General features: G+C 35.6%; 5 protein-coding genes and 1 pseudogene across 17 annotated transcripts; all 6 read right to left on the reverse strand.

Moving 5' to 3' along the window:
• Nucleotides 1–42: 42 nt before the first annotated feature.
• AT3G26870 (Plant self-incompatibility protein S1 family) lies at nt 43–435 on the reverse strand (the record flags this gene model as incomplete). Its single annotated transcript, NM_113599.1, has 1 exon — nt 43–435. The coding sequence occupies one exon, from the start codon at nt 433–435 to the stop codon at nt 43–45; it is 393 nt and encodes a 130-aa protein (NP_189322.1).
• A 626-nt stretch (nt 436–1061) lies between these two features.
• Nucleotides 1062–1439, reverse strand: AT3G26872 (annotated as a pseudogene). Its single transcript has one exon.
• Nucleotides 1440–2822: 1383 nt separating this feature from the next.
• Nucleotides 2823–3536, reverse strand: AT3G26880 (Plant self-incompatibility protein S1 family). Its single transcript, NM_113600.2, has one exon. The coding sequence runs from the start codon at nt 3488–3490 to the stop codon at nt 3089–3091; it is 402 nt and encodes a 133-aa protein (NP_189323.1). The 5' UTR covers nt 3491–3536; the 3' UTR covers nt 2823–3088.
• Nucleotides 3537–3904: 368 nt separating this feature from the next.
• On the reverse strand, nt 3905–8688 carry AT3G26890 (meiosis chromosome segregation family protein). Of its 8 annotated transcripts, none has more exons than NM_001203053.1 (7): nt 8123–8515; nt 7628–7699; nt 6073–7547; nt 5590–5838; nt 5103–5183; nt 4394–4807; nt 3989–4267 (listed from the first exon to the last, which is right to left on the reverse strand). In NM_001203053.1, the coding sequence occupies exons 3-7, from the start codon at nt 7216–7218 to the stop codon at nt 4211–4213; spliced, it is 1947 nt and encodes a 648-aa protein (NP_001189982.1). In that variant the 5' UTR covers nt 7219–7547; nt 7628–7699; nt 8123–8515; the 3' UTR covers nt 3989–4210. The 8 variants fall into 8 exon arrangements, with proteins under 8 accessions (NP_850637.1, NP_566803.1, NP_001325689.1 ...); NM_001035700.1 differs by having other exon boundaries at nt 4017–4267; nt 5590–5841; nt 8170–8371; NM_180306.3 differs by lacking the exon at nt 7628–7699 and having other exon boundaries at nt 3905–4267; nt 5590–5841; nt 8170–8523.
• On the reverse strand, nt 8628–11273 carry SKL1 (shikimate kinase like 1). Of its 3 annotated transcripts, none has more exons than NM_001125239.1 (11): nt 10990–11269; nt 10718–10758; nt 10565–10619; nt 10386–10458; nt 9967–10054; nt 9757–9839; nt 9529–9628; nt 9362–9440; nt 9217–9281; nt 9045–9137; nt 8628–8962 (listed from the first exon to the last, which is right to left on the reverse strand). In NM_001125239.1, the coding sequence occupies exons 1-10, from the start codon at nt 11177–11179 to the stop codon at nt 9069–9071; spliced, it is 843 nt and encodes a 280-aa protein (NP_001118711.1). In that variant the 5' UTR covers nt 11180–11269; the 3' UTR covers nt 8628–8962; nt 9045–9068. The 3 variants fall into 3 exon arrangements, with proteins under 3 accessions (NP_001118711.1, NP_001118712.1, NP_189325.2); NM_001125240.1 differs by having other exon boundaries at nt 8696–8962; nt 9069–9137; NM_113602.4 differs by having other exon boundaries at nt 8960–9137; nt 10990–11273.
• Nucleotides 11274–11713: 440 nt separating this feature from the next.
• On the reverse strand, nt 11714–15565 carry AT3G26910 (hydroxyproline-rich glycoprotein family protein). 3 transcript variants are annotated; one of them, NM_001035701.2, is made up of 11 exons: nt 15147–15565; nt 14721–14793; nt 14553–14624; nt 14419–14480; nt 14261–14329; nt 14147–14175; nt 13859–14060; nt 13518–13757; nt 13384–13437; nt 12384–13281; nt 11714–12084 (listed from the first exon to the last, which is right to left on the reverse strand). In NM_001035701.2, exons 1-11 carry the CDS (start codon nt 15264–15266, stop codon nt 12059–12061), a joined length of 1845 nt encoding a protein of 614 aa, NP_001030778.1. In that variant the 5' UTR covers nt 15267–15565; the 3' UTR covers nt 11714–12058. The 3 variants fall into 3 exon arrangements, with proteins under 3 accessions (NP_001030778.1, NP_189326.2, NP_001326313.1); NM_113603.5 differs by having other exon boundaries at nt 11714–12100; NM_001338839.1 differs by having other exon boundaries at nt 11714–13281.
• Nucleotides 15566–15680: the final 115 nt, after the last annotated feature.

Raw genomic sequence — 15680 nt, forward strand, 5'->3', positions numbered from 1 at the left:
TATTGAATCTTATATATAAATTAGGTAGCTTGTAAATATTTACTATATCCAACTTTGCTCTTTATGCAGATTGTCTGTGTCATCATCAAATTTGGTCTTATAGATTCTTCTTAAATAGATCCCATCTTCTCTAGCTCTCCAATCCCATAAGCCAGAATTTTTAAATGCTCTAAAGCTCTGACTGTGACTAAATCCAGGCCCTTGTTTTAAGGTACACATAAAACGCGTTGTACCAAATAAATTATGAAAGAAATAATCTGTAAATTGTCCTCCATTTGGTATTATTGTTGGACCAAGTACATCATTTTTGGAATAACACCTCATCCAAAGGGTCTTCTTATTTTTGAGTTCGTTGACGATTCTGATTCCGGCGCCAGATACATGGCCAAACATGCAAAGACTAAAAAAAATAAAGAAAATTGTGAAATATTTCATTTTTTCTGTAGAGAAATTTTGATTTTTTTTGTCGTGTTGACTTGTTTTTTTGTGTGTATTTATAACAACATCTATGTTGCTATTTTTGAATTTACAGTTTCTTGTTTTCTGTTAACATAAATTTTCTATTAAATTTTGTCCAACAGAAAAAGTTTTCTATTAATAGTTAATATAACAAATCGGAGACTTTCAATATATGTTGGACAAAAATAAATGTATGAACTTCTAAGTACCAGCCTAGCAGAGGTTATCTCACCCGGATATTGTATCGCCACTTGCATTACATCATTTGCAGCAAATGATATGTCCACCAAAATGGAATCTCAGATAAGTTGTTAATATTAACCTTCATAATCTATGTACTTATAATGTCTTTTATTTTGGCATAAACAAAAAGTGCAAATGCCGAATTAATCGATCAACTATATCTTAATAAACTATTTTTTTACAAGTACTTCAGGGCAATCCTATAGATTATAGAGTTCACTTTTTGTATACAACGCCTCACTACTTATGACATCTACTAAAAATTATGAAATTTTAATTCTAAAGCTTGCCCTTTTTTCTCTAATAAATAAGTAGTAGTTTTTTTTTTCTTTTATTGTTTCCAATAAAACTTATAGCTAGTAACTAGGCAACAAATCCTCAAGAAAATAGATTTTATCATCTCTAGCTAACTAATTATATGATGATCTACCCTTAACAAACAAACCTTTCGCATGATATGTAGTAAAACCTATAAAATTCTTATAATCAGGTCCTTTATATATGTCGCACCAAAATCCCGTCGTTCCCCAAACGTTGGTTTAAAGCTGAATGACATAACTTTTCCATTTTTGATATATTTTATACCTATATTGTTTTTATATATATACAATGCACCTTGACGATTTTCTTGCTTTTGCGACTGAATTCGGTCATGACCGTAAACATAGATTTTTTCATGTATACATCACCAATATGCAAAGCCCAAAAAGAAATAGAAAGATTGAGAGATTTTTCATTGTTATATAGAATACTTTTGTTTAGGTAAACTAGTTAGTTTTCTCTTTGAAGTGTTATATATACACATGCTGGTATTTTAGCAATTACATTTCTCTTTATTATTTTAAATTTTCTATTAATAGTTGAGGTAGCAACTCAATACAAACTAATGATTGATAGTTGACAAATGATCTGCGTATTGGACTTTTGTGTAATTAATTATAGATATAAGTCTTTTCGCTTATAAACATGTTATTGTTTATACTTATACTTATAGTTGACAAATAAGTCTTTAGTATAGTTTGTAGTATTTTGAGTAATATGTTTTTGTAACGCAGCTTCAATCATCATCCAGCTCTCGAGATGAGAGACCCTAACAACAGAAACAAATTTGAAGAAGAAACTAACAAACTTTTCTTGGTTATGAATCCACAAATGATCTTCAGCTCTGTTTATAGCTTCACAACTTGATCAACTTTCTTCTCTCAATTTCAGATTCACCCAATCATCGTTTGCCAAGTCACTACTCATATTCCCACCAATCAGTTCTTAAGAAAACCTCCACGTCAGTCACTCTTATGCTTCATTTTCATGTATCATGGCTTTAAATACACTAGAATTACCCATTTTTCGTCTCAGCTTGTTTTATAAATAACTTGAGCAATATGAAACACTTTTGAAACTATATCTTAATACAGTAAAAAATTTCTTTTACGAGTACTTTTGAGCAAAACAAGATTTCAGAGCCCACCTTTATACTTATTGTAACATCTACTAAAAATTATGAAATTTTAATTCTAGAGCTTGCCCTTTTTTTCTCTAATAAATAAAGTAGTAGTTTTTTTTTGGGTACTATGAATAACATATCTATACTAATATTACAGAAGAACCTAAATAAAATCATATTAGTTTTGTAAGATATAACGTTACAATGCTTTAGAAAAAAAATTATAACGACCGATTTAATTTACGAGTTATAAAGTCAATTTATGGGTCTACTCACAAATCCTTTTTCTTCTAAACGTTAACACAAAATCTAAAGTAGCAATATCACTTATTTTAAAATCTAAGACATTTCTATTTTTCCAATTGAATATACCATTATTTTCATTAATATGACATATTGCTTTAGTAAACTTATAAAAATGAAGGTTTGTTATATTTAATTTTTGATATTCCATTTTTTCTAATTTAAAAAAGAATAATTTTCCAAATACAGAAGAAATAAATGTTTACTATATATATATTTAGAAATGTTTAGTCTATATATTTGTTCTGTTTGTTCTAATACAAACTGTTATTGTAGCTCAATGATTGAGAATTTCATATGAGTGCAACATGTCAGCAATTTGAATCGTCACAAATGCTATATTCGTCTTATTTTTTAATGAAATAATGTTGGCAGAAGACTTCAAATGACGTCGTTTTCATTTAACGGAGATTTCTAGCTGATTGTTAAACCCATAAACGTCTAATTAACAAAAACTTTATAAGGTGTCTAGAATGACCCACTTAACGAAACTTGACATTTTTATCGAAAAGTGAAACTAAAGTTTACGATTAAATGACGTTTCGAAAATTCATATTTTTTATCCCAAATTTTATAGTTTACATTTTCTTACATTTTTGCCATTTCTTTTTCTCTTTTCTTTTATTGTTTCAGTAAAACTTATAGCCAATAAGTTTTATAGTAGCTAGGCAACGAATCCTTATGAAAATAGATTCCATCATCTCTAGCTAACCAATTATACGATGATCCATCTTTGGCGAACAAACCTATAGCTTGATATGCAGTAATACCTCTATAACGCTTATAATCAGGTCCTTTATATAAGTTGCACCAAAATTCCGTCGTTCCCCAAAAGTTGGTCTTGAAGCTGAATGACATAACTTCTCCAATTTTGAGATATTTTACACCAATATCGTTGTTTTTGGATTTACAATGCACCTTGAGGATATTCTTGTTTTTGGGATTTAATTCATTCTTGACCGTAATCGTAGATTTTTTTCCGTATACATCACTAATCATGCAAAGCCCAACAACAAATAGAAAGATTGAGAGGTTTTTCATTTCTTGGTATTTGTTTTTGAATTTTTTGCTATATTTATTTGTAGGTAATTAAACTAGTTAGTTTTATGTTTGAAGTGTTATATACACACATACTTGTATTTCTATTATTGTAAATATTCTATTAATAATTGAGGTAACAAACTCAATACAAAAATAATGATTGATAGTTGACAAATGATCTGTGTATTGGATTTTTTTGTACTAATTAGTTACAGATTTAAGTCTTTTTGCTAAAAATAAACATGTTATTGTTTATACTTACTTCCGCATCGTTTATAGTATTTTTTAGTTATGTTTTTGTAAAAACAATCTATTTTTTTTATTTAGTTAAAGTGATATTTTCACATTTTCAATATAAGAAATATATGTATATATGTTTCGTTTAGTTAATCTTACAATAAAATGATTATTTCATTGTTGTATTGATAATTTATCAAAACCAAACTAAACCGTGTTCGTCCTTGGCTCTGACACTATCACAATAAAATTATCCCTTTTTCGTACCAGCTTGTTTTATAGATAACTTGAGCAAAAAGAAACCCTTTTGAAACTCGGTTTTATTATTATTCAGTTTTACGAGAACCCGGAAATGGTAAACTGTACAAAGTGGGTCAGAGCCATTCTGATTTGTGACTATAAATTTGTATGTACAGAAAAAGTCCATTGATTTCTTCTTAAACAAGAAAATCATTGAGCTTGTGTAACCATGAAGTTAAGTTCTCACTCGGTGATGTCGAAGTATCTTGGGTTTTCAGGGTAATGGTACTCGACATTCAACTGCAACACAGACAAATAAATGATTTTTGTTATCACTTTTACAAAAATAAAACTCAACTAATTTTAGCTATTTGCTGATTTGCAAAACGATGGTCAACACTCAAAACACACAAATCTCATACGTACCTTTCCTTCATCGGAATCTGTGTGACGTTGAGGAAACACGACTCTTAAGTCATTGTACAGATAGAATCTCCTCTTCCCATCTGAATCCAAGTTTTTCTTTTGCCCCGTGGATTCGGTTTCTTCAGATTTCTTTGAACTTTTCTTAGGTAATGGGCAAAGAAATCTCAGATGAAGAGCGTAGCGTAGAGCACCAGAACCACCGTTACATTCTTTCGACGGCTTTAAACAGATTTTTCCACTTTCATGCAACACATCTCCTTCCACTGAATCTACTGAATCAGATCCTTCACAACTCTCTTTGTCCCCATGTTTAGAGTTTTCTTTTTCCAAGCTTGTGGCTTTTCTAGTGTTCTCTTGCGTTGCTTCACTAGTTGGATTAGATGATCCCAGTGTAACCTTTTGGCGCAAGAACGTCTGCATAATACCAAAAAAAAACGAAAACTAATGTTCAAACTTCAATTTCCATACAACAGAGAACATGCAATGATGAGTTCAAAAGGCGAAACAAGAGCAAATGAAAACTACGACTTCATCAAGTTTTGCTTGAAGCCTAGTGCTTTCCCAGAAGTGATACAATTACTCTTTATGTCTATAGCAGACACATTATATCATTCCCTAATGATTTTAGTTTCCACAAAAAAAAAAACTCATTTCCTCTTCTTAAAATGAAAACAAATAAAACGGTGTTATCTTTTATGTTCTCTATTACCTTTGTTCCAGCTGGCATATCAGTCAAGTCATAGTTACAGAGGAAGGTGTGAAGAGGTGTTTTCTCAGGGTTACTAAGAACCTGCAATAGAACAGTTTATGTCATGAGTGAAGATTCAGAAGCTTTTTGACACTATCTATCAGCAACATTGACAAACAGTTTAACTTAGCCTATTAGACATATTTAGCACTGACACTTGACATGGATTACAATTACAAATGTTTAGGTGACGATTCAACATTCAAAGAAATGTCTAACTCATACTTCATACGCACTTGGCTATTTGGAATCCAGGGAGAATTGCAGAATGCAGCTGTTAACCCACTAATTAGTCTTTTAAAATCATTTACACGAGAAAATTGCGGTTATGACGAATGATATCTACTGCAACCGGCAAATGAGCTTTTAGCCATACCTTGATAATCCAGTAGCATCTATACTAAACGCAGAATAAATAGAACAAAAAAAATAAAGAGAAAGGAGATACCAGTTGAATCCGACCCTTCATGGGGATCCGCAGTTGGCTCTTCGAACTCTGGGCATCAGAGTTCATTTGACTTGTTTTCACTTTTTGGCCCCAGAATTTGTTCAATTTAGATCCTCCAGCGAGATCTATGGAGGCGTAGTATAACAAGAGGCAATCATCACCAGCACTAGTTACTGAGAATGGAAGCTTCTGTGATTTTGGAGAGATGTTTCCCCCAGCAATACTAAGAACGGCAAGAAAGCCGTCAATCTTCTGTACACAAAAAGCAGACAGAAGTCAAGAATCTAAATTACAAAACAAACAAAAAAGTGATAACGACTTTTTCCTTTTAGTTGTTGCATATATACAATAAAAACTATAAACAGTCTTCTGCTATAGCCAGTTTTACCAATCCTCAATTTCTAATGCGGCACATTTTTCTTTCATTACTATCTTTTGACATATAAAGTAAGTCATTAAAGCAGCAGAGTTGAAGATGAAAACCTGATTTGTTGGCCCGCATGACAATCGTCCTGTCAAGAGTGACTCCTCAAAAGAACCAACCAATGACCTCTGAATAGGCCGTCCACTCAAGCTTCTAATGAACCTTTTACATGGAGATGCAGGAGCTGATTCAGTACTTCTCTCCATTGAAAACGCTCTCCTAATGGCATATGCATCATCAAACAATCTACGATCAACTCTTAATTCTGCTTCTTCACTGATATTCCTTAAATCTTCCAGTATTTTCCCAGTTTGGCAACTTCTTACAGCTTTTACTCTCTCAGAAAACTTCGGACCAAGTGGTGACAGACAAAGCGGCGGAGAGACAGATATTTCCTTATCACAAGGTAAGGGCTTATTGGGTGTGCTAGACGTTTCATATAGTGGGGAATATAAGCAAACCTCACCTCCTTTGACGGGTTGGCGGAGATCTACAGAGTCAAGCAATGGACCATCAGTGAAGACCATAGACGAGAGTCTACCACTGTTTGAGACATTCTTCCACTCCCAGCAACTTGTGGTTGTAGGAGTAGTGGAGAGATGTAACCTACTAGGGGTATTAGCCTTTATGTGATCTTGTGCGACAGAGTTGCAGAATCCATTAGACTGACCAGAATAAGTAATTTGTTGGTGGTTACCACAGCTGATATCATGCAGGTCACCTCTGAATTTGACAGGGAAAAGAGTATTTAAGGGGGAGAGTACTCGTTTCCTGACTAATGCTCCACCGATATCTACTCCTGCAACTCCAACAGTGGATGATAGAGAGTGATCAACAGCGACACTCGTTTGTTTGTTGTCCAGTGAGCTTGTTTCGCCTGACGCAAAACCAACTATCCTTCTAGCTCCAGTAAGACTCGAACTAACCTTACCTGCAGCATAACTAGTCGATCCATGAGCACTTGATGAGGTAACAACACAAGTCCCACGGAATCTACACGAATCATCAGTGAACTCCAGAGGCTCCAATGATGTTTTTCTATCAAACTCTGCAATGGAAGAGCAAATTCCTTCCTCACTTCCACTGTTAAGAACATCTGAATCATGGGAAGTAGCATACACAGGCAGACTTTGCGAAAGGCTACAACTTGGAGTAGACAAAGCTTCCTGGGATTGTTCACTTGAAGCAGTCTGTGGCAGACCCATAACTAATGCTCTTATCAAGTAAAAGGGTTTATGGTCACTTCTGAGATGTGAGTTTCCAAATCCCTAATTATCTAAAAACTCCCTAGAAACTACCAAATCCTTGAAAATAAACAATACTGACTAACTCTATCTCTAACAGAACAATAAATAAAAATCTAGAATTATGTATCAGTCACAGGCATCCACAACTCGTGCATTGCTTGCTTACTGACCCGCATACAAGAAACCAAACACTTAACATTTATCCGACATTGGTTTACGGCAGAACAGTCTGAAGTTACATGAAATGCAAGGGTGACAGATACAGAGTTCATTGCAGTTACCCTTTCCTGAAACAAATAAAACGGAGAAAGCGAATCAATGACACAGTAAGTAAATACAACCAAATTTGTTCTGCTAGACTGTTAACCTTAATCATCAATAGAACACAAAGTGCAGAAGTTAATCAGGAATGGTCAAAAGAAGTTATGACTAATTCCAGCTACAAGAATAAGAAACGATCAAACAAATCATGATCCGGAAACATACGCCATAAAACCCAAATTATTAATAACACTACTAAGCAAGAAGAAGAGTTCATACAATAACAGCCATTCCAACAAAAATGATCATCACAAATTCTCAAGTGTTATAAGTTTCAAGCAAACATCACTATAATAAAAAAGTTAAGCAAAATACAAATAATCGAACACTGGGAAAAAAATCTTCCACAAGTGATCAAACAAATCAATGATCCACATGAGCGTTCACAAAATGAAACAGAGAGATTGCAACGGGATAAACTTGTGATCAAATCAATCTGATCAAAAATACTTAAGAATGTTTCACATAGGAGACAAATAATCACCAGAAAAAAAAAAAAAAAAAATCAGCTCATCAACAACAACAGCATCGTAAAACTCACAACACCGATGCAATCATGAAACTCTTAACGACCATGAAAAGACGCACCGATGACGCAACCGGTTCAACAAAACATTTCAGACGAACAAGTTCCCCAAAATCGGAATCATTCACATAAATAAACCCTCTGGATCCAAAATTAGAATCAAACTCAAAATCAAGAAGAAGAGACGAATCCAAAAGGTAAGAGAAGAAGAATCTTCAAAGAGGTGCGTGAGAGAAAGAAGAAGCAAGAGGTACCTCTCTCTCTTCTTCTCTTATCTTTCAATCTGTTTTTTTTATATAACAAATCCCAATAAGCTCATCGCCATTAACATCGCTCTCTTTTTCTTTTTTCTTCTAATTACCATTTTTTAACCTTTATCAAAATACGTTAAAGTTTGTTTTTCCCAGATTAAAAACATTCTTTGATTCTTTTTTTTATACAATGAAAGCTCAAATTTCAAATTTCAAAGCATAGAAACAAGAATTTCTCATACTTTTTATTACATTAGATCTTTAATTAATCTATAAACAAAAATAAACCTTACCGTTTTTATTGTCTTTTTACCGTAAGAAAAAAACAACTCAAACGAACAGAGAAAAAATGGAGAATTAATTATGTTTTGTTTTTAAAAGACGGGAGAGACAAGAAAGCTGTTGGGAATTGGGATGAGCTATTTTGTGCCCTTTCACTATTTCTCACTCTTATCCATTAGTGGGCCATAATCAAGGCCCACATACTAGTGGATCAATATATTAAGCCCAGCACGTTATCGATCTCACGTGAGAGAAGGCGACAGATTGATGATCCTTCTCCTCCACCACCCAAAGCTGAGCCTCTTTGTATAACACATGTCGACTATGAAATTAAAAATCATATGAGTGATTTTATGCAAAAAAAGCTATATTAATGTCGAGATGATATACAACATAAATCATACTATGAATGAGAGTGTAAAATCGACCTAGAAAGGTCGAGAAGCTTCTTCCATCATTTTCTTCACTCTTGTCAACTTCTCTATTTCTTTCAGAATCTGAAGAACATTGTTCATAAAATTTTAACATTTGTAACCATAAGTTAAAATGATAACCAAAAAGAGCTCAAGACTTTACCTCCAAAGCAATGTCTTCAGAAGTTACTGCTTCCAAGTCTTCAAATTCTAGCTTTGTAGCTATTTCTGTTTCCGTGTAACAAAGCAGAATCAGTCACATAATAAAAATTGTCATGAATATTATTTGACTTGTGATAGATCCTTACTTTCAAGGGAAATGGATACATCTGCTGTTTCGTAACCCTTTCTTGATTTCTCGTAACTCGCTTTTAGTGTGTCAAACAACTGGATTCATCCATCATGAAAGTCAGTTTCTCTGTAATAAGGCCAAATAGGAAATTTATGCAGCTCAGAGGAAAGAAGGAAGAAAAACCTCAGGGGAAGGTTCTGAGTGGAATGAATCATCATCCCCTTTAGCAGTGATATCCAGAGGAACATCGATCCATATGGAGATCCCGTGTCTAAGAAGTGCACTGTTCAAATATTTACGATCAAATGAGAACAGACGGGAGAGATATTAAACAGATATAAGCAGCGTGTGTATGTCTTCTAAAAGAATGAACTGCTAGAGAGAAACTAGTGAAACTTATATAGAACATACAGATTTCTCAAGCTTTGGACCGCACCATCTCCAGCGCAAACTACAAGCCGACCCATAGATGATAGCTGCTTCAGCACTTCAGTCTGCAGAAACATGTTAGAAAGTCATCGTCAAAAACCATTTTTGTAAGTGCGATCAATACTCTTTCAGGAACTGGACCAGAGATGCATTTGTACGATAAAAATGCAGATCAAACGATATATAGTTTACCTCTGATTCTTGAAAAGCCTTCTCATCAGCTTCCTTCAAAGCTTGAGCAGACACATTTCCACCAGCCGCCTCTGTGATCAAATTATCACTACCCAATCAAAGTAAACTAAAGTTAGAGTAATGTGAAAGTACTTACAAACATTCAATGTGAATTTATTTCAAGACGAGGAGAAACATTATGGTGGCAACGGACAACCCTATGTTATGGAGGTAAAGGTCCAAAAGAGAGAGCTTAGAGCTTAAAGCTTAACACTAATGCTCGGATAAACTGGATTGCACAAGGATAAATTGGATTGAAACGAAGATAAATACAGTTAGTAACAGTAAGAAATGTCTGAAATTCAGGCCACTCTAAACAACTATAAGGGTTTCAAAAAAAAACTAAAAGTAGAACTTATGATGAACTTATGAGTGCTTACCTATCAAAGTAGTAATATCGTAATGCCTCAGCCAAAAGCTTCCCCGTGTTCGTTTTAATAGAGTTATTAATTCCTATTCCAAATTGTTAATGCTCACACATCAGTATCCATCCATATGAAGTACACACTTCAAAAACGGGAGCTTGCAGCTTAAAAAATCTTAGCCAAGCCGGCCTTACCAACCAGAAATATGGAAGCTCCTTTCAGTTCAGGGGCTATGTCCATAGCTTTCCTCTGAGTTTCAGACGGAAAATGGTTAAGGAACTTCTGAAGTAAAGAGGAAGCAAAAGCTGGTTACATCTGTATAAGATGGTTCTTATGAAAACTCTCACCTTTACAACATCAATGGGATCCGAATCAACAACACTGATCCCTACGCAACAAAGAATAAACCGAAACAAAACATTTAGATAACTTAGTAAAATTTCTTCGTTTGTTAGAGTAGCAATTTACTAATAGCATCAATGTAAGACAAAAAAAACACACCAAAATTTAGACTAATTCAGCATCAGACATATCGTCGAACAGTTGGTACACAATCAATCTAACGATTTCGCTAGACTTAGGCATCTCTCAAGTTCCAAATTAGGGTTTGAAAACTAACCAGTAGAGGCGGATTGATCTGCGAGAGACCGAGACGGAGCTATACGACTGTGACAAGAAATGAGTCTAGTAGAAGAAGAAGACAGCAACGGCTTGCAGAGAGTAGTTCGAGCTTGAGGAGAGAGCAAGGGAAGAAGACGAGGAACGAATCCAGTTAAAGTTAGAGAAGCAGACGCAGAGAAGATCTCCATTGACGACGACGAATGCTCTCTTAAGCTCCTTCTCTCCCTCCTTCCTCTAGTCCCAAGATATCCGCCACGTATTAATTTCTTTTATCATATGTTTGTGGAAATTTTATTAAGAAATAAATTTTAAAAATATATATATATATCAAATAAAAAATTAAAATAAATTTATAGACTTAATTTTTGTTATTCTGCATAAATAAATTTAAGAGGGAGGGAAAACCTCTCCATTGCTTATCCATCCTGATTTTCTCGTTTTACATCCGTTTCTTTTCAAATAGGTGTAGGTGATCGCCTAAAACCACTGGGATTTGAATGAATGTTATAGTAAAAGTAGTCTAAACAGCTAACGAATTAGGCCATCTTATTCTTAAGGTGAACATCAATCCATCGCGGCAGATTTCTTTTATTTTTCTCGATCGTGCTACAGACTGAAATTTGTGAACGATAAATAAAAGCGGTCTAATCCGCAAATCCTAGATGTCGAGATGACGTTTAAACTATAGAAGTTACCTTTTTACGCGTTGGAACTATGCATTTTGTATTAGACGGTTTTACGCTATCTTAAACGCACTTTGGGGGCCTTCCCATCCCGACAACGGAAATGGACAGACATAGACTTAGTTTCATACGTTATATACTTTTGCATTTTTGAAAATTTTATTTTGAGGTTTCGGATATAGAAGGGGATGAAAGAAGAAAAATTGAGGGGATTGAAAATGAAAAGGGAATAAAGAGCAGAGGCTTCAGATTTACAATGGGAAAAAAAAAAGGAGATTAACCAACTAAAGAATAATACATATACTGACTTCTATATTCACTTGTGAAGATCTCTGAATTTGTACAATCAGCGTTTTGGTCAAACGTGACGCAGACGCGGAAGCCTCATCGTTCGATCAGCTTTCCTACTCCTGCATGATTAATAACCTATGGAGGTTTCAATAAATCCACAGCAAACAAATTCCATTTATGAATCATGCAATTACATTTTAAAAATACTTCATGCAGTTACATTTTCGAGTCGTTTGCGTTTGCGTGTAGATTGAAAGTGTCATTCTAAACGCCAAACGCAAACAAAAGTTAAACAAGAACATTTCATTTGTGTTTTATGGAAAACTGAACATGCTTTTATGTTTCAAAAATATCATTCTTTTTCTGTAAGATTATTTCACGTAAACGCATAAAATGAGTTTGAAAGAATCGATTATACCTCTGATTTGACTGGTCTGAGCAACTCCTGTGGCTTGAGGAAGTGGCCTAGACAGGCTCATTGGTGTTAACGGTGGGGATGCTACTATATCATCTCTCCTTTCGACCAGCCGTTGAGAAACAACTCTCTGGTTTCTTGAAGGTATAGAGTAGCTTCTAGGGACAACCAACGGAGGAACCGGAAGCGGCGAGGCCACAATGTTGGTGGCGGACGGAACAGCAACAGTGACAGTGCTTCTTTCTTGGTTCCATGCGGTTAGAGGCGCTGAGTGACCAACCAGACCAGGGGACTTGGCTCGTCTTGGAGGTGGTGCAAAGTGGCCTGGGGGTCTTGGAAGCTCGTGAAGCTCGTTGAGCCTTGGGGAAGAAGCAGGAGGAGGTGAAGCGGTAGGGGAGACTCTTGGAGAAGATGATGAATGAGGGTGAGATTGGAGTACTGGAGGAGTCGGCAGAGGACAAAAAGCGCCTGAATAACTGTCAGCCATGGTGATGGGTTTTGTTGAGGACGGTCTGAGAGGTCCAGAAAATGCATGTCTTCCTGCTGCTTGCTGCTGATGATGATGCGTGTCTGTTGTAGAAGGCCGAGGGAGGCGGCCGTAGAAGCTGTTGCTTTCGGCGTCTTTCCCATCTTTCCCGCTTTTTATCGGCTCTAACGGAGATGAATGCCATATGTTTCCGGCACTGTGGTTTGTTGGCCTCGGATTTAATGCTTGGGAAACCGGTTTTGAGTACCTTGAATCATTTGGTGTTGGTAATACGTAGGCATTAAAAGATGGATTCGCCTGTCTCAACCTCTCTGATACATCAGGTTTCTTTTCTGGGAACAACGGAGCTGAATGGCTGCTCAAATACTTATCGCGGGTTGAAACTGGATATTCTTCTCTATGATCAGCATTTACCTGTGCAAGAGAGAAGTAAAATACTTATCACACTAGACTCTCATCAACCCGATTAATCGCAGTTGAGAGCATTTGGTACACAAATATTGGAAAAAAACATACCGCTGCTGGTCTTGTTGTAGAAGGGCGAGGAAACGAGAGGTCTGTATCATCCATCTAGATAAAAAGAGAAGAGCATAAGAACAAGTTTTATAGGTAATGTGTGTATTTATCGCTTTACCGTCAAATCAACTTACCTTTGTGGCCCATGGTGTAGAGAGAGAAGAAGCTTCTACCTTCTGCTCATTTGTTCTGTAATCAAAACTGAGTTCTCCTTCTCTATTCATGTATCGGCCATCATCATCATCATCCTCGCTAGCTTCCATCTCGTTCCCATGAACAGATAGATCACAGTCAATGTGTTGTTTCTCTACAGCAACTTTTACATGACGCTCAACTGCCTCGAGCGATTTCAGTCCAGTGTGAAACAAACGCATCTATAAAGAATCATAAGAAAGAACCGTCAGAAACACAACAGACGATCACCAAAGTTCATGAGAAATGAAACAAACAGACGAAATTTGAACATAAGCTTTACCTGAGCAGTGTGGTGACGGACTGCTTGTATTAGGAGACTACGAGCTTGTCCTTCTTTAAGCGATTTCAATCGAAAAATGCACATTGTGGCTTCATCATGAAACTCACTGTAAGCAGGTCGAGACTCAGGAGGAATATGTCTCTCTCCTTTACTGCTTTTAGGCCTTCCTTTCTCTTTCACTAGCGACATCTCATACACATTCCTGAGAGTTTACAGGTAAAGAAGTTGTTGAAGGAAACTTTATCTAAACTATAAAATAAAAACTCCAGTGTTAGAAAAGTAATAAACCTCTTCCCGTCGCATTGTTGCTTCATATCCTGCTCATTTATGATGATAAAAAGATGAGTAAACATAAAAAGTAAAAGCGTTCCTTGAATACAAGAGTAGTAAATTATGGTATACCTCAACATATCTGAGGTCCTTGAGAAGCGCCTCGGACGGGGATGTAATAGTTTCGAATATATGACTACGCTGAAGAACGAAAACCATGATCAGAGTAAGCTTTCATAGAGTAATAAATAGAGCTTTTGCGGAATTCATGTTTGTAACAAACAACTTACATATGTGTCAAGAAGTCTTTGAAGCTCACTCTGTACTTTACCCAACATAAACAAGATTCTACCTACAGAAGAAAACAATGTTACAATACATCATAGAAATTCTACACAGGAAAGTAAAGTTCTATAATACTTACTGCTCTCTTCGTCGTTATGAGGCGCGATTTGCTCCAAACAAGAACCCATTTCTCCCAACGACTCAGAGAACTCTACAATCCACCAAAGTACAACAATAAAGTGTAAGAATGTTTCTTAAGAAACCTACTTGCATTTTGCATATAACAGACAATTGGATGTTTCTTTACCATATGCGCTATTTGCCGTGGCAGCAGCTGCAGCGAGTAGTCTATCGTAACATTCTCTCATATCTTGCATATCCTGAGAACCACAAGAGAATAGTGTCTAAGTAAAAATGGAAACTTTTTGATACAGTTTAAAAGTCAAATTCCATAACTAAAATAGTCCATCTTCCATAGAAAGCCCTAAATCTCATCTAAATGATAAAATTAGCTACCAATTCAAAAGTTTCTAAATTTGTTCTTCACTCCTAAAAAAGGTTTCAAATAGAACATTTTCCGGCGAATTAAGTAAATCAGAAACTCGATCGAACAACGAGTACGCAATTACAAAGCATAAACCCTACTAAAATCTCGACGATTCCGCAACAAAACCCAACTTCGTATGAACATCAAATTACGATAAATTTTCGAAGTTAGCGTAAGTTGTGTTACCTTCCCGGCTCGATCGAGTTCGTCGATTTGTGTTGTAGCCATGACATCTCCTTTCTCCTTCACATCAACCTTATGTGAATGCGATGTTAATCTCCTTAACTTCTCAATCGAAGCTTTCATCGTAGAATAATGCCTCAAATCAAAAACCCTAATTACGAAATTTCCAGTCAAAATTCTCTGAGAAAAGCTTGGGATCGAAAATTCTCAAAAACAAAAGTGAGAGGAGATATAGATGAAATTGTGACTAAAAACAGAGAATAGAAGAGAAGAAAGAGTGAGATTCAAGTATCGTCAGATATGTTCAACGACATTGAAGAAAGAATAAGGAAGACCAAAAAAAAAAAGTTTCTTTGGTCAAAAAAAAACAGATCGAAGAAACAGAGAGAGACGGAGACGGAACCCAGATAACAGCAAGCAACGAAGGATGATCCAACGGCGTTAAGTATTTATATGAAGAGAGATGAAAATACACGTGGCGAAATCGTAACGGATGATAAGGAAGAGTCAAAAGTCAAAGATTGATGACAGGGAAAG

The sequence above is a fragment of the Arabidopsis thaliana genome, chromosome 3, assembly GCF_000001735.4.
Source record: "Arabidopsis thaliana chromosome 3, partial sequence".
NCBI classification, from domain to species: domain Eukaryota; kingdom Viridiplantae; phylum Streptophyta; class Magnoliopsida; order Brassicales; family Brassicaceae; genus Arabidopsis; species Arabidopsis thaliana.